This window comes from Antrostomus carolinensis, unplaced genomic scaffold (assembly GCF_000700745.2).
Source record: "Antrostomus carolinensis isolate BGI_N321 unplaced genomic scaffold, ASM70074v2 scaffold4450, whole genome shotgun sequence".
Classification (NCBI taxonomy): domain Eukaryota; kingdom Metazoa; phylum Chordata; class Aves; order Caprimulgiformes; family Caprimulgidae; genus Antrostomus; species Antrostomus carolinensis.
Window position 1 is genome coordinate 6,229 of NW_010287711.1, and position 18,343 is coordinate 24,571.

The following is an 18,343-nucleotide window of genomic DNA, read 5'->3' on the forward strand; positions in this document are numbered from 1 at the left end:
CACTGAGGTGCAGGTGCTTGCTGATGAATCAAATACTTTTATTCATTTTTAAGTTGGGGATACTTTGCTTTCATCGATCTTGTTTGGGTTTTTTTTCAGATGGACTTCTGTTTATGTTCCAAGATCTTGTATTCTTCAAGTTGCAGAAACTTCAAGTGCTTTTATTGCACAATTCACACTGAAGACAACTTCACAATATAGCACTATAATGATATTATTAGTTTTTACATGTTGTTAGGTCCATTCCTTAGTTCAAGACAACTTACTTTAAACCTGTATTTTATTCAGCTGAGTCAGGCATTTGTGAGTTATCTTACTTAGTTAAGAACTAAGTGAGTATGGGTGGCTGTGAAAGTGACTTTAATATATCAACAAGTCTAAAGTACTTATTTTCCTATGTTTCTGCAGACTTGCCTGGGTAACACAATGCCAGCTGAGCGCAAGAAACCAGCAAATATGGAAGAAAAAGAATCCCCATTAAATAATAAAGAAAAAGAATTCAGTGAAAGGCGACCAGTGAGCACCAGGGAGAAGCCAAAAGAAGATGTCAAGGTTGGCATGAAGAGAGAGACTTTAAAGGTTCCTGAAGATAAAAAGAAAAAACTGGAAGAGGATAAAAGAAAAAAGGAAGACAAGGAGCGGAAGAAAAAAGAAGAGGATAAAGTAAAAGCAGAAGAGGAGCAAAAGAAGAAAGAAGAAGAAGAAAAAAAGAAACTTGAAGAGGAGGAGAAAAAGAAACAAGAGGAGGAAGAGAAAAAGAAACAAGAAGAAGCAGCTGCTCAATTGAAGTAAGTTGGCTTTTGATGGTTTAATTGTGCCAGATGCTGTAGTCCTGCTGTCAGGATTGTGGGAAGAATTATCTTTTGTAATAATTGAGTTACTTATAAGTTATATGTAGTGTTATAAATTTCACATGGCTAGCTGAGTATGCTTTGTGACTTTTACGTAGTTTTGAGTTTTCATCTCTAACCTCTATTATTTTAGTCTCTAATACAGGTTTTTGATTGTGTTCTCCATGTGATGGCCATGTAATGCACAATTATGCTTCAGTAAAGAATCTTGGTTTCTTTTGAGATGGAGAAGTGTTAGTGTCATAAAACTGGGAGTGGAGGCTTTAACAGGTCTGCAGACGTAACAGGAGCAGATCTACTCTGAGGGATGGGTGTGATTTCTTTTAATCAATCATAGACAATTGATAGCTGGATGGCAAACACAGAACGTAACCTGGCAGTTTAATATGTGATATGAAACCAAGACAGTGTTTCTTAGTGTGTTATCAAAAGGTACTGCAGTGTTGAAGGCAGCATATTTAGACCAATAAATCCAAGATTCTGGACATTTTTGGGTTTTAAATATATCACTTTCTAAGACTGAAGCAATGTCGTAGCTGAATTCTAGCTGGGACAGATGCATTTCACCTATTTCAAATTTTCTGTGTAATTTCAGTAGTCTGGGAGAGAAAGATTTCCCTTAACAGTGTAACACAGTAACCTGTTGAAAGATTGTTATCCTCTTCTGAAAGAACTTAATCTCTGTCTGGAGTAAATGGAGTTTTATGTTTATATTTTTTAAGTCTGTTGGGATTAGTATGTTCTACATAGAAATATTTGAGAAATTTCATTTTGTAACAAGTAGTACTTGCCTTTTTCAGCCAAAAAATAAAATAAACAGAGTAGTTTGTGGAACAGATGCTTTCACTTTCTAGGATTAGCTTGTTAAATATTTAAAAATAGAATATTAAGGGGAAATTGTGTTCAGAACTACTGGAGGGTTTCCAACTATGCCTTTTTTTTTTTTTTTTTTCCTTTAAACTATGAACCTGAAAGTGAGGTTCTGTAATGAAAATGACTAATTTTTATTTCTCTTAGAGAAAAAGAGGAAGCACATCAGCTCCATCAGGAGGCTTGGGAGCGCCATCAGGCGAGGAAAGAGCTTCGCAGCAAAAACCAGAATGCACCAGACAATCGCCCCGAAGAGAACTTCTTCAGCAGACTAGATTCCAGTCTGAAGAAGAACACAGCTTTTGTTAAGAAGCTAAAAACCATTACAGAGCAACAAAGGGACTCCTTGTCCCATGACTTTAATAGCCTGAATTTAAGCAAATACATTGCAGAAGCAGTCGCTTCTATTGTGGAAGCCAAACTGAAAATATCAGATGTGAACTGCGCTGTGCACTTGTGTTCCCTCTTTCACCAGCGCTACGCTGATTTTGCTCCTTCCTTACTTCAGGCTTGGAAAAAACACTTTGAAGCAAGGAAAGAAGAGAAGACTCCCAACGTTACCAAATTAAGAACTGATTTGCGTTTCATTGCAGAATTGACAATAGTTGGGATTTTCACTGACAAGGAAGGTTTGTCTTTAATCTATGAGCAGCTTAAAAATATTATTAACGCTGATCGAGAATCCCATACTCATGTTTCTGTGGTTATCAGCTTTTGTCGGCACTGTGGAGATGACATTGCTGGTTTGGTACCAAGGAAAGTAAAAACTGTGGCAGAGAAGTTTAACTTGAGCTTTCCTCCTAGTGAGATAATTAGCCCAGAGAAACAACAGCCCTTCCAGAATTTGTTGAAGGAATACTTTACGTCTTTGACCAAACACCTGAAAAGGGACCACAGGGAGCTACAAAATATTGAAAGACAAAACAGGTGACATTTAAATGTTGCTTTTATTTATGGAGAAAAAAATAATTTATTAATGAAATGCCTGCTTTTGTTCCAGTATTTGTAATCAAAGTCTGTTAGCGGTGTGTAGAAGATAAGTGTATGCTGCAATATATCTAAAAAGAGTTCTAAATTTGCTCTGAATACTTAAAAAGCAAGAACTAAACAGACTTTCCTAATATCTTTAAAGGAGATGGAGGTTGACCTTTAGCTTTAATTCTCTTAACTCTATTAGTTGGTGATGTTCCCTTAGCAGCCTGAGAGCAGTGCTTCTTTCCCAGCTGGTACTGTCCTTTTCCAGTTGGCACCATCTGATTTCTCCCTTTCCTCCCACACATATCTGACAGAGCATATGCCACCATGACTTTGGCTTGTTTACTTTTTTTTTTAGTGTACCAGTATGGAGGAAAAGTTAGGTTGGATTAGCAAGGTATCCCTTACACTTTAATGTGGGCAAATTGTCTATATCCTCTGACATTTTAATATATAAAATTTGATTCAAATCCTCTTAAATGTCTATTTGAAATACTAATGCTGAAGGATATGAATATACACACCTTTCAGATCTCAATAATATAATTTCTACTGTTACCACATTGTTAAATAATTGTTTACTTTCCTTTAAAGCAGCCTGAATTGTCATTATTGGAGCCAGCCTAAACTGGTCTTAAAGCCTACTGGTCTTAAAACGTAGTTGTTCTTAAATCCTTTTTAAAGAATTCCAAGCAGATAGAAATGAATGTGTTACTGTGTGCAGGCCCAGGTTTCAACTAAAAGGCTGAACATCAGTCCAGAGTCACATGCATACTTGGAGTACGTTAATATTTGATGTTCCCAAACAAAGGCTCTGAACTTAGATCGGTTAGCGGCCTTCCAGTACCTGAAGGAGGCCTACAAGAAAGCTGGGGAGGGACTTTGGACAAGGGCAGGGAGTGATAGAACAAGGGGTGTTGGCTTTAAACTGTAAGAGAGGAGATTGAGATGAGATATTAGGAGGAAATTCTTTCCTGTGAGGGTGGTGAGACACTGGAACAGGTTGCCCAGAGAAGCTGTGGCTGCTCCTCCCTGGAAGTGTTCAAGGCCAAGTTGGATGATGCTTTGAGCAACCTGGTCTAGTGGCCTGCTGCTGGCAGGGGGGTTGAAACTGGATGATCTTTAAGGTGCCTTCCAACCCAAACCAGTCTGTGATTCTATGATGGGTATTGTGCTGCAGTCCTATCTGGTCTTGGTCAGCTAAGCAGTGTATTTCACAGGACCATAAACTGACTTTTGATCTACCATTATTTCTACAGGTACTTTAGTACTTTAAGGTGTGTTATTGACTTTGTTTTGTTTTTTTTAAGTGAATGAATATAAACTTTTACACTTTCACAATAACTGTTTCTGGCTGGGATTTCAGTGAGTGAGTGCTGAAAATTCTGACAGGAAATAAAGTGTTCCTGCAAGTGGATAATGAGGAAAACTACCTTGAGTTACATTTTGACAATAGAACCTAATTAATGGTCCTTTGGTTACACAGCTAAGGGCACGGCAGAACCTGTGCAGGCTGTGTCATTGAAAGGAAAGAGCTTGATGCTCAGATTCTAGTATGAGTTTTCAGAAGTCAGTGTTAGATATGGAAGAAAGTTATTTTGTCTAAATTAAGGATGTTTTTAAGATCTGATGAAGCTGTGTTGTGGCACTTGTGAAATTCTGGAGAGAGGTAAAGTAAGATAAGTGCTATATGCCGTACTTCATATTCAAAACATGGGTTGTGCTTTTTAAAGTTTGCTTGGTGTGCTTTAGCATGCTTGAATTTGTTAGCACTTGTCTTTTGGGAACTGAAACTGAGAACAGCAACTCCTGTACTGTTGTTAGAACACTGCTTCTTATTTTTTAATAATAGCACAGAGCTTCAGTGCTCATGTTCATGAGGCTGCTGGTATATTTTGAGCTTAAAATATCACAGAATCGCAGGGGTTGGAAGGGACCTCTGGAGATCATCCACTCCAACCCCCCTGCCAAAGCAGGGTCACACCAGGTTGCACAATAAAGTGTCTGGGTGGGTTTTGAACATCTCCAGAGATGGAGACTCCACACCCTCTATGGGCAGCCTGTCCCAGGGCTCTGGCACCCTCACAGTAAAGAAATTTTTCCTTAAGTTTGTCTGGAACTTTCAGTGTTCCAGTTTGTGCCAATTGCCCCTTGTCCTGTCACTGGGCACCACCGAGAAGAGCCCGGTCCCAACCATTTGTCCCTCCACACTTCAGATATTTATAGACATTGATAAGGTCCCCTCTCAGTCTTCTCCAGGCTGAAGCGTCCCAGCTCTCTCAGCCTCTCCTCATACCAGAGATGCTTCAGGCCCCTCATCAACTTGGTGGCCTCCGCTGGACTCTCTCCAGAAGATCCCTGTCCCTCTTGACCTGGGGAGCCCAGAGCTGGACACAACACTCCAGATGTGGCCTCACCAGGGCAGAGTAGAGGGGGACGAGACCCTCCCTCGACCTGCTGGCCACACTTTTTAATGCACCCCAGGACACTGTTGGCCTTCCTGGCCACAAGGACACACTGCTGACTCATGGCCAGGCTGCTGTCCACCAGCACACCCAGGTCCTTTTCCTCAGAGCTCCTCTCCAGCAGGTCAGCAAAATATAAGTACCTGATGGATGGTTGTCTCTGTGGAAAGGCTGTGGATTGGCCCTTAACTTTTCCTGCATCCCGACTGAGCTACTGCACTTCAGAAATAGTCAGTGGTGATTTAATGCGTTAATTTTTCTTGCTTTACTTTGTAGGAACAAGTAAAACATGTTTCATAGGTGTGTTTTTGTAAGAGGGTCAAGAGAGTGAACTTTTGCTTGTGTTACTGTTTCTTGCCCTCTAGCAAGACATCTGTGTCAAGTTTTGGTTCTGAGCAGGTACAAGGGATTTTGTTGCTACGCCTGTGACTGTGCTGTGTACAAAGATGACTTTTGTTTTACAATTAACCTGGAAGTGAAAAAAGCCAAGATTAATATCCCTTATCTTACATTGCTTAAAGGGTTTTAAAATTTTTATGCCATAAAATGTTTGGTTCTTTTGGCAAGAATGTGGTTGTATTAATTACTTCTTGCTTAATGAAAGCCTGATGGTAATGTAATAATGAAACCTGCTTTAGAAATTAGGGCATTCACACCTTACTTCAAACTTCATCTTCTGATGGTTTCATCTCAGTGCAGGAATATCTCAGATACTCCTTTTTGCAATTTAACTTCAGAAGTTTTGTAACACACTATCAGAATCAAGAAGTGTGCTTTTTGGTTGTTTTTAACTAATAAATTAAACTAAATGGATGGTAAATTGCTGATATTAATCAAAATTGCTTTAGTCCCAGAGTTTGCAAAGGACTTGAGGAAATTTCTTTTTAACAATTTTTATGTTAGAAATTAAATGAGAAAATACAGGAGCATGTATGTGAAGAAAAGCTATATGTTACTTTATAAATTTTTATGTTGACATCAGATTTTTGTGTTTTCCAAAATAACAATTTTACATTACTTCTATTTCTTAGAATTTATATTCAAAATGAATCAGAGCAACCAAATGAAATAGGGACTAAAAGGGGATCTTTGAAAATGAGTAAGATTTGTCTTTCATAAATGAAAGATGCATCTGTATCTTGCATTCCTAGTATTTACTGTATGGTTTTACAGAGTGATCTCTATCTAAACCACCTTGCCATTCAGAAGGCGTCCAAGGCTGAAGTGGTCTCTGCTTTAGCCCGTGCTCAGTGGCATGTTTCTGTAGGGAAGGTCTGGTCTTGTCAAACAAATTATGCAGTTTTATGTGAATTTGAAAGTAGATCATGAAGATTGTTACTCATGACATACTTCTTAATTTTGCCTCTTTTCAACTGTATTGTCTACTCCTTAAAAACTAGTGGGACCATTTTTAAGCTGGTATATAATGTTGAGCAATAGTTGATAAATTGTTAGACGTTAATTGTAGTTAGACTGTAAGAAAATCGAGTTGTACTGTTCTGCATGTAATCCTGAAGCTGCTTTACTGTGCACTTGTAAGCAGTGATTACATTCCTTCAAACAAAGTTGCTTTTGACAACAGATTTAAATTTTTAAAATGAGAATTTAAAGTAAGTATGAATAGTTTCATAAAAGAAAACAAAGAGCAAGTGAAAAAAGAAATGTATCTGCTCCTAATTTGGACTGATAGCCTGGAGAGAATTGGTTTGGAAAATTAATGGGCTGGTTTTAATGTGCATCTCTGAGCTTCCTGGTGATGGTTGCCCATTTAATCATATGAACAACATGGAAACATACTGTTACAGATGCAAAGCAACTTTTTTTTCCAGCTTCCATGTAAGTTGAATGTTTTAATTTACTACAAAAGCCTTTTGGTAGTGCAGGACTGTTACAGGATAATCATGGGAAAAAAAAGAAGTTAGCCTTTCTCTTTGGACCTTGACGTTAGAGCTGCTGTGACTGTACTACCCTCAGTGATATTCAAGTCAGTAATTCAGTATGGTTATTTGGAAAAAAATAACGTTGCTGAAATTTTTGCTATTGCACTCTAAACTAGAATTCTCAAAGTTCACTCGAAGAGAGAAGGTTAGCTTTGCTCAGAGAAATTGGTGGTGTTTCAGCATAGCTCAAATATGTTTTAAGAAAAAAAGGTCATCTTACCGTAACTTCAATTCTTGTAGGCGCATTCTTCACTCCAAAGGAGAGCTGAGTGAAGATCGACACAAGCAATACGAGGAATTCGCAATGTCCTATCAGAAGCTGTTGGCAAATTCTCAGTCTCTAGCTGATCTTTTGGATGAAAATATGCCTGACCTTCCCCAAGAGAAACCAACACCTGAGGGTAGGCCATCTTCTAAAGCAAGTAAACAGAATGCTGGGCTCGGATGTGGTGGGAACACACATCTTACTGATGTGTTCTTTCCATTGGGTTATTTTTATTTAGGCTTTCCCCCTTAAGAATATCAACAAATGAATAATACATGGATTTTTATTAAAGTAATTAAGCCTAACATTTAAGCATAACTATTGCGTATGCTGTGTAGTTACAGTAACCTAAGTGATACCTGTTTAGATTTGTTTCAGGTAATATAGGAATAAATGGAAAATTAAAAATTCTTTCCATTTAATATCATGCATTCTTTAATAAATAAAGAATAGTATATGTTAAAGTTTTAAAATCTGATATTGTTAAAAAATGGGTTTGAGTTCTGTTTTGGGTCATGATGTTATGAATAGCAACATATTAAGCCAGCTAAGTCACTAGGTGACTCTCTGACCTCCCGAGGAGAAGTACAGCATTTAACTGGCAGAACCATTCAACGCCTTAATGAATCTCAAATTTTAGATTTAGAGATGTGTTTGAAATCATGAGTGTCTGAAGTGATCTTGAGCTTAAAAAAAGCTTTATTTCTTGAATACCTCTAAATTTACAATTACTCTTTTTAAACTTCCTAAAATACAATGGAGTAAAGTTCATCATACTCAAAGTAATCACTCTTTATGTTGATATGATTTAAAGTCTGTTACAGCTTTCCTTTCTAATACCACATAATGCATTGCTTGATTTTGCTTGATTTGACTTTAATACTGTCTGTTTTCTGTCAATGTGAAATCTACAATTTTAAGATAACTTATTGATATATCTGATATTAAGATTGGGTTGTTAAAAGCACTTTAAAGGCTACATGGCAATATCTAAGTGAAAACAGTGGTAATAATGAACAGGTTAAAGTGTTTCTAAAAGGGTTTTTTTAATCTTTAAAGATGTGTCAGAAATTTGCACAAATAACTTTCTTATGATTTCCCTGTTTTTGCAGAACATGGACCTGGTATTGATATTTTCACACCAGGAAAACCTGGAGAATATGACCTGGAGGGGGGTATCTGGGAAGATGAAGATGCTAGAAACTTCTATGAGAATCTCATCGACTTAAAGGCTTTCGTGCCAGCAATTTTGTTTAAAGATAATGAAAAATATTCCCAGAACAAGGATTCAGGCAAAGATGAATCAAGAGGTAGAATGCTTAGATGAGTATTTTTTTAACGTATCTTGTTCAACAGATGCACAAATTTGATGGAAGTAGTGAGTCCCTAATAAAATAGTTTGTGGTCATCAGGACAGTACACCAGTTTAGATTAATTTGTAGGGAAGAAACGATGTAGGATAAGGATTGTAGCTGGGTATGGTATGTAAGGAAGGAAAAAATGTAAATGTATTTTAATATTGATAGAATTTTAAATTTAAAATAATTGGAGATTGTGAGTTAATGTTAACTTTTCTGTGAGAAACCTGAAAGTTTACCTTCTTTGAAAGATGTTAGTGCTCATTCTGTTTTTTTCCCCTGAAATGTTTATGGTAGCTAACTGTCTTAGTATAAACTTCCAGTAGATTAAAAGACCTGGATGGTTCCTCACAGCCCTAGGTTCACAAACAGGCATTGATGCACTTTAGTTATAATGGGGTAAAAATGACATTCACCATCACTGGCTCGAAGTGTGACAGAAGGCGCATGCTTGGATAAGAGCAGTGTTTTGGCATTGAGGAAATGCCACCAGAGACACAGGCTACGTGGTTTTCTAATACACATGCAGGAGGTCAGCGTTGAGTATTAATGGAATTTCACCTTTACAGCTCATAGCCTTCCTTCTGATTTCTAAATTCTGAAATTTCCCTGGGAGGACAATTGGGTGTTGGAGCAAATTGCCATGGGAGACTAGAATCTCTGCCTCAGGAGATTTTTTAGGGCAACTGGAAAGTCCCTGAGAAATGTCTGAATATAGCGCTCATCCACTTTGAGAAGAAGGTTGATCAAGAGACCTCACCAAGATCCATTCCAGAGTAAATTAGTCTGTGATTTCAAACAGGTTGCTTGTTTTATGAGTCTGTTATTTCCATATGATGCATACACTGTTTAGTTGTCACCTTTTTGTTTGAAAAATTTAAGTGTTTTAATAAGGTTATTTGCCTTGAACTTTTTTTTTATGAAGCACAACCTGCAGATAAGGCTTGTAGGAGGCCTAAAAGCATAACAAAATATAGATAATAATCTCTTGGAAAAATGCTCTATGCTGGACCAGCGTTGTTGTCTTAAGAAAAGTATAAGCTATTCCTTTCTGAATCTTCCTCCAGAGATTAATAGATTATCTGTTATCAAGAAAAATACAATTTTTATTTGACCTTCTACATAACATATTTCTTCAGTATCTTCTTCCTGTTCTGCTTTTTTTTTTCCCTTGGTCTGTGTAAAACACTTTCTCTTGACCTTCCTTTGTCAATTTTGTTATCAGTTGAGCTATGAAGAATATGGAGTGCAAACATTAAATTAGAGTTTGTACCTTTCAGTCTGGCTCTTGGAATAATGTTTGTGATATTCATTTATTTCCTGGGGTTTTGGAGGATCCTGTTTTTCTATCTGAGCTTCCCAATATGCAGGTTTGTTTGGTTGTTTTGCTTGTGTTTTCCACACGATGTCCTGGCAATCCATTTTAAGCACTTTTGGACTTAGATTGCTACGTCACTGAGTATCTTGTCCTATTTGAATGTATGCAATGAAGACATACCAGGTATAGTTCAGAACAAGCCAGAGCACTGAAAGCTGTTGATAATCCTTAACAGACCCAAATATAGGTAAATGTTTGCAGTTTTCAGCCATATGGGTAAAGCTGTATGAGGGGTGCCGATCGCACTGAGCCCTAACATGAGACAGTATGGTCTCAAAAAGCAAATACTTTGTCCCATTTCCTTTCCACAAGACTAAGACACTAAAGAAACACAGGTTTAGCAATGTGAGTCTTCTGTATTCTAACTGTGATTGTGTATATTTAATATTTTAATATTTCTACTTAACTTCTAAATAGATTCAAAAGATGCCAAAGATAATAAGGAAGCACCTGGGAGTGAGGATTTGGAGTTGGAGCTGGAGAACCTGGATATTAATGATGATGCCCTAGAGTTAGACTGTGGAGATGAGGCAGAAGATCTTACAAAAAAGCTTCTTGATGAACAAGGTAAAACAAACTGGCTTTAGGAATTCTTTGTTGTTTCCTCATTTTTTTTTTTTTTTGTGGGGTTTTTTGTGTTTTTTTTTGAGCTTGATGGGTTTTAGTCAGTAAATAAAGAGTTGACTTCAGGAAGAACTACTTATTTATATATTTATTACATTTTAGTAGCTAAGAACTGTTATGATTGTGGTCAAAAATGCATTTGTAACAAGACATTCAGACTAGTGAAAATAATTATATGGAGGTTTATGTAGTGCAAGTTACTAGATTCCTTCATAAAGCTTTAAAAATAATAGAATCTGAATGCAGTTGTCTAAAAAGTGACTAGAAAGAAGTATGTAGACTTCAGTGCATAAATTTTCTCATCGAATGTGCTTAGGGTTCTAATAAAATATCTTCTGTATTTATCTTCTCTTAAAATCTAAGATTCAATTCTGCCTTTCTGCCTTGTTAATTGTTAAAGATTTTTCTATTGATGAGATGGCTTTACATAGCAGAATTTGGAAATTCTAACCTCTGATTATGCATGAAGGGCTACAAATGGCACCTGTGAAAATTGACCTGTGTTAGTTTTATTACAGGAAACAGCAGGAAAACGTTTCTTAAGAACTTTTCTTACGAATTACAGGTTTTTCTTTCAGTAGTACTGAATAGTGGGAAAAGCAACATCAGGTGTGAAGAGCCAAATTCATAGATGAGCAAACTAGGTGTTTTCTTTGATCTCACTTTGTAAGACACTTTGGTTTTGTTGCTTTGGATTTCCAAGGACCAATGCAGATTCTTTTCTTTCATTTCTGAAGCAGGAAACTTGTTCTGTGTCTAGAATGTGCAAAAAAACCAAACCCACATTTAGAGTCCACTGGCTGGAGGTTCTGTGGCTTAAAAGATCCTACTTGATCTAATGAATTTATAATCTAATCATCCTCTTGTTTGAAACTGTATTGGGCTTTAAAAGCGAAGAACTTAAAGCCAAAACTTCAAGCCATGGAGTTCACTTCAAAGCACAAAAAGTTGAGGCCCTGGCAAAGGCTGTGTGTTGGTGTTTAAAACGTAGGTTCATCTAACCAAGCTGGGGCATGGATCTGTGGGTTTGGGTGTTGAGTAGCTTGAACAACTCCTCAGAGTGCCACTGTCTCTCAGCTGACAAGAGGGATGGGTTAGGGCATATGGGGTTTTTAAAGTGGATGACTCTCTTGTGTACCTGAAGTTAATTGAGCTGAAACAAGTTTTGGGACTGTGCTGGTCTGTGACACCTCACAAATTCAGAGAAGTTGGACAGCTCTAGAGTGAGACTGTTTCATACTCTTTCTGAAAGGAAAACTGTCATGATAATTTCTTCTGGGTTTTCCTTTCTTTACCTGGGCAGGTTGGAAAAAGCCATGCCCTTTTTGGAATAAAATTCCCCTTCCATTTGTATTCTTTGGGTAATCATCAGCCCATTGAGCTGGTTAAGATGTTAAGTTTTAGTTGCAGGATGTTCACCTTTAGTGAGTTGTTATCCTCACCCTCTTTGGAATAAAATTCCCCTTCCATTTTTATTCTTCTTTGGGTAATCATCAGCCCATTGAGCTTGTTAAGATGTTAAGTTTTAATTGTAGGATGTTCACCTTTAGTGAGTTGTTATCCTCTGGTCAGATCTCAAGTGAAACAGTGAGGAGCTTGGTTCCAGCTTCCTGTAAAGGAGTTACATGTAGATGTTCTCTTAGAATTGAAAGGAAGAAGAGTAGTTCATTCTGGCTTGGTCATAGCTTGTTAGATAGACCAAAAAAATACCTTGTCAATAGACATCTAAAGGAATGTGGGTATTTCCTTCTTGTCTTTTTTTTTTTTTTTGAAAGGATTTTTCACTTGACAGGTGGATGAAGAGTATTCTAAATATAAAGACAAAGCCAAATAACATGAGAGTGAGATCCTGTAGAAGTGAGGAAGGAATAACAGGTGATGAAATCAGAAACAGAAGATGTAGTCTCTGTATAGCTCTAGCTCACTGGGAGGCAGTGCCCGTTGAGTATGTACAGGAGTGCAGAAGGGATTGATGATTGTGCTTTTGATTGTGAAATGAAGATGTATATTTTGTCATAATATGAAATATTAACCATCCACCAACAGTTTGTGTTTTTAAACTAGCTATTGACTGAGCATTAAACACACTCCCATCTGAAAGGTTAATCTAAAATGTGTCAGAATGGGGTTTATTTTTGTTATTAAACAGCCAACACTTAAAGAAAGCCTTTTTACTTTCTGCCTTGTGAACGTAATGTCATTTGGCTCACAGTGTAGGTTTTTTTCTTAGTGGAGAGCTATTGCTTCCTGATTGTCTTTGGTCATTAGTTTATTTTTTGTGAAACATATAGAATTCACAAATACACTAAGTTTCTACACCTTTGTCAAATTTCTTGATACTCACAAGTAGGTTCGGAAATTAAAATAGGTATAGTTGCCAAATCCTTGTTCTGCTAGAAAACTAGGCTATAAATTAGCAGCATCTAAGTGTTTCAAGTGTTACTTGAAGTGTTACTTTACTTGAAACGTTTAGAGAAACACAATTTTATTTTTTTTTAGTATGTATGGAATTCTGAACGCTCCTAGTCGGTAGCATCAGATATACAGAACTAACAAAAATCTGAATTTAGATGTTGTTTCAAGTTCTGTGATGTATTTCTGTCTACTGAACTGGTAGATTTTTTTTCAGCCTTTCTCTTAAATAAAATTCACTTAGATTTGAAATTTAGAAAATTAGGTGTCCTTCAGCTGCAAGTTATATCTTTTAACTTTTTTCATGTACTGAGTATTTGTGCATCTATACTTGAGGTAAGTTAGTAGTAATATTCTGTGCAAATCTAGCAAAGAATGAGACCACTGTATTATGACATTATTACAGACATAAAACAGAGTATTCCAGGGTTGAGATGGGCATTTAGTATAAAAAGAGAGGATGCATGAGGTATAGCAGGGTCTTAAATATAAGGTCCAAAATGAAGAAGAAAAAAAATTAGATTTAGTAATTTTGATAATCTGGGGGTGTAGACCTCATTGGCAGAGGGAATATGTAAATCATAGAGGGGAAAACAGGATAAATGGGATGGACAGTCCAGTCAGACAGTGGGTACTGCCTATCTTTTGTTACTTCTGCAACTCCTTCTGTCACTTCTCTTCTGTCTTTTCTCCCCTGTCCAAATATGAGGGAGACAAGGTAGTTTTCCAAAGTACATGTTTTTAAAGCAGGTCTGCCCTGGTGTAGCATCCTTAGCAGCGTTGCAGTGCCTGTTTCTGCACTTTTTTCCTAAAGGCTGGAGTCCATAGTCAACTGAGTTTAAGATATGACATGTGAAAGGAAAATTGATGCAGCTAGTTGAAGAGTTTTGTTTACCAGGAATTCAGCTAATTAATTTTGTTTCTCTATTGCGTTAACTTTGAGTGAATCTTAATTTTCTTATTTTCAATATGCTCAGGGAAGAGAGAGGGAGCAGATAGCACCGGAGCTGAAAATAGTGACGGAAAACATGCTGGAAGAAGTGAGTTTTGAGGTTGCTCTTAAAAGAGAAGATAAAATGTTAAAAATGAAGCTGTGTGAATGGAGACAAAAATGTTAAGTAAGGAATGGCCAAGGTGGAAGCCGTCAAAGGGTGCTGGGGGCAGGAGGAGTCCGATGTTAATACGTATCTAGCTCCAGTTTTTGTAAGGTTTGTCAGCAGCAGAGATGTGTAGAAGTGAATGTTAAGTCAACCCTGTTAATTCTGTTACACTGTTTAGAGAGCTAGCGAAGTTCCTACCAGAAGAGCAGGAATTTAAAAAATATCTAAAAATATTAATTAAGAAGTATTTTTTGGACTTGGATGACTTGTTAGTCTAGATTCTAGAAACTTCTTTACAGTAGAGGGTGACAGAGCACTGGCTGCCCAGGGAGGTTGTGGAGTCTCCTTCTCTGGAGACATTCAAGACCCGCCTGGACACTTTCCTGTGTGATCTCATTTAGGTTCCTGCTCTGGCAGGGGGATTGGACTAGATGATCTTTCGAGGTCCCTTCCAATCCCTGACATTCTGTGATTCTGAACACATTCCTCAGAGGCCTTGATTCAACAAGATGTTAAACTTTATGCTTATGCCTAAGTGTTGTGCATATCACAACACTGGGGGATCCAGCTGACAATTTGCTCAGTGGTGGTTCATACCCTCTGAATGTGAGGGCTCCTGCATGATCAAATTCCTTACAGAAGCTCATCTCTCAGAGGAATAGCTACTAGTATTAGTAGCTTCTGTTATTTCCACTGTCTGGGTGATACTATATGAAGTACAGTAATACACCTTCAACCTGCCCTAGTGGAAGGTGTCCCTGCTGATGGCAGGGGGGTTGGAACTGGATGATGTTGAAGGTCCCTTCCAACCCAAACCATTCTATGAAGCAGACTGAAGTTTTTGGGCAAAGTGGACTTTATAACCTTACAGAGGGCTCTCTTCTAGTGTTTTGTAAAAATTACAAAATATGTTGAAAATAAGGAAGCCAGGGCTTTCTCAGGAAGTGTGTGTGTAGGGTAAGGGGAAGGCAAATAGCTATTGTAACTGAAGTAGAAGATTGGCACCAATCATTGCAGGAAAACTACTTCAGTTAAGTCCTTAGTGTCTTCTCATACCTTCTCAGTTTGCTCCCTGAAAATTACCAATTACATGCATTTCTGGTTAAATATAAAGGTGTTTGAAATGAAAAAATAACTTTTCAGTCTCTACAATCATCTTACTGCATGATTTGATCTGCACTGAGATAGACAAATGGTCTAATTGTAATCGTTATACATTACTACTTGTAGTAAATTTTGGAAAAAAGCTAATGCACTTTTTAAATGTGGTGATAATGAAAGACTAGAATTCAAGAGGATCAAAGTGAAAAGCAACAAATGAACTCTTTTGGCATGAACTGCATACTTAGAATCATTGTTTCCCTTAGAGAAGGAAGCCCTGAAAAATTCTTAATTTTCTCTCTTTAAGTCCCATATCTGCTTCAGGTGCTGCAAAAGAGCCTTTGTACTTGGAAAGGATCCACATACTGTGGTGAGAAAGAAATACCTAGAAATACAATGGGAGAATATCTGTAGCTCTGCAGTGAAGGAGAGGACCAGTGAAAGAAGAGATACATTGAACTGAATGTGATAGGAGGGGCTCTTGAAAGATTGTCTTGAGAAGTGACTGAATTGTTAAAGACATTTTTCTAATTAATTTCAAGAGCATTGAGTCAGTTTGAATAGAAAAGTGAGGTGAGACAACTAATTGCTGTCAGGGGAAGAGGAAGATAAAAGAACATCAGAAGGGCAGAGAGGAAGGTGTGGCTGTAAATATCTAAGTGGAAAATGCATTAAAACAAGATTTGATAGTAAAAATTGTCTGGTTTGAGCTATTGCATGAATCCTGGTGAACTCTTAAGTATATGGGTGATGAGAGAGTCAGGGTTCCATGAAGTATTTAAAACTTGATGGTCCTCTTCTGTCTGAGCAACTGCAACATCTTTCTTTCATTTTTTTTTTTCTCCTTTTTTAATGAGCAGTTCTCTTGTTCTTCTGACTTCTAGTTGCCTGTGCAAGAGAGGAGGCAATGTCATCTGCTTTAACCTCTAGCATCTTCAAGACGGGGTAGCTGGCAGTATTCCTTGGAACAATTCTTAGTGTTTCTCTACCTAAGCTCAACCCTTGCCCCCAGCTAGCAAAACCCCCCCCCACAACCCAAAAAACCAACCAAACAAAAACCGTACACACAAAAACACCCACAACAACAACAACATAAACAACATAAACAACCAAGAAAATGTCCTACAACATAGCTGCTTTGTTTTCCCTTTGCTTTTTAGTTCCTTGAAAAAGGAATTTCAGACTTCTATGCTAGTTTTCCTTACTGAGTAGCCTATAAAGGCAAAAAGACTTTACCAAATCTTGGGTATTTTGTACTTTATTTGGGTGCAATTTCACCACCATCATATTCACCTTTTTGAAGTCTGTCTCTATTCTGCTTTCAGAACAGGTCCTAGGTATTCTTGTTACTACTGAATGTCAAACTGAAAGGAAACCAGATATCATCATGTTCCTTTTTGAGGAAGCAGTGTTCTTTTGTGTTGCTTTGGCCAAAGAAAGGTTCTATCCAAGCCTCTGTGTTATAACTCATTGTTTTGGTTCATGCTGTGCTGTAGAGCAGACCAGACTCTTTTCTAGGACTTAGTAAAATCTGGAAAATTTTTGAAGCATGACACGTGCTTTGCAATTAAAGGATCACTATAGGGGTGATTGGTCTGGTGGGATCTTCATAGTTGATGTTAGAAAATCTGAGTTCCAATGATTTGAGTTGTCCTGCAGTCTTTCACTTGAGTAGTGTTACTGACTCAGTTCGTAGATACAGGTCACTGTCACTGCTTTGTATCTGGCACATTACACAGAAGCTTTTGCCTGGGAAACAAGTTCTCACTTGCCTTGCAGTTGCTACGTGAACAGCCCTCGATCCTTTGTCCTTACGGTTCTATACTCTGGTTTCTGTACAGCTGAAGGAATTAAGTTGACCTCTAGATTTTGCAGCATCAAGGGAAAATATGTCAAGAAAATACCAGATGAAAGAATGGTCTTAATGGACACTTTTGATCAAAAATGCTATTTCTCCTGCAGGGCAAACATACATTAAAAAAGTAGAAACCACAGTTGCATTAAGGTGCTTTGTTTTGCTTTGTTTTTTTTCCCCCATGTTCGGGCCTTCTTGTGGTCACTTAAATAAATTACTGTAGTTTTCTAGGAACATGTATTTATTGTTGCTTGTGACAGTGTAAATTAGGAGATAGGGAACTTCATGAAAAGGAAGACAAGTTTTAAAGGTGATACTTTTGACTTTTGTCAGCACAATCAATGGAATTTTTTGCATTAAAAATGAATTTTTTGTCTTTTTTTAAATCTGTAGATGAATATTTAACAACTGAACATTACAAATGCACTGTGTTTGGGGAATATGATAGTATATCATTATATTTCATAGTTTAAAGATGTGTACTACTTGTTTATTTCATTCTGTTAGAACAAGAGGATGAAGAAGCCAGTACTGGATCTCATTTAAAACTTATCGTAGATGCTTTTCTTCAGCAGCTTCCAAATTGTGTCAACAGAGACCTCATAGACAAGGTATAGTCATATTCTTCATTTTTTCCACTCTTAAAAGCTGTATTGCTAGATCAGATTGATCAGAAATAAAAACTTGAAGCTTTGGAGTCTATCAGTAGCTGAATTCACTTTCAACCTGGAGGAAATATTTTCTTTTCCTCACTTAGTCAGCCATTGCCCATGTAGCATGTGATATTGGTTTCATCTACCTGATCTCCTGTATATTAGATTGTTTTAGAAACAGACTTAACTTTTTCTTTCTTTCTTTCTTTTTTTTTTACCTCCCACTACTCCCTGACAAATTATTCCATGTCTACCTAAAGCTGTTTCTTCATTCTGCTGATCCAAAGGACCAGTCTGTATTCCTGTAACTGGACGTGTTTTCTAGCTATGTCAGTTCTAGACAAAAAAAGAAGATTGATTTTTTTTTTAATGATTGTTTTTAAAGCAGCTGCATGTAACAACAAGCATACCTCTGTAAAAGATGCTTTTTAAAAGCATGCTATGTTGCTTTAAATAAAAAACCACTGCATTAACATGAAGTATTATATGGACTTTT

The 18,343-nt window shown here is 37.3% G+C and overlaps 1 protein-coding gene across 1 annotated transcript in view; it reads left to right on the forward strand.

The window, feature by feature from the left end:
• The first annotated feature begins 426 nt into the window (after nucleotides 1-426).
• Nucleotides 427-18,343, forward strand: part of UPF2 (UPF2 regulator of nonsense mediated mRNA decay) — a 63,521-nt gene continuing 45,604 nt past the window's right edge. The window contains exons 1-6 of the mRNA XM_010163904.2: nucleotides 427-788; nucleotides 1,869-2,648; nucleotides 7,342-7,502; nucleotides 8,479-8,676; nucleotides 10,520-10,669; nucleotides 17,702-17,805. Of these exons, the coding sequence (XP_010162206.1) occupies nucleotides 427-788; nucleotides 1,869-2,648; nucleotides 7,342-7,502; nucleotides 8,479-8,676; nucleotides 10,520-10,669; nucleotides 17,702-17,805 (1,755 nt within the window). The remainder of the gene's footprint in view (nucleotides 789-1,868; nucleotides 2,649-7,341; nucleotides 7,503-8,478; nucleotides 8,677-10,519; nucleotides 10,670-17,701; nucleotides 17,806-18,343) is intronic.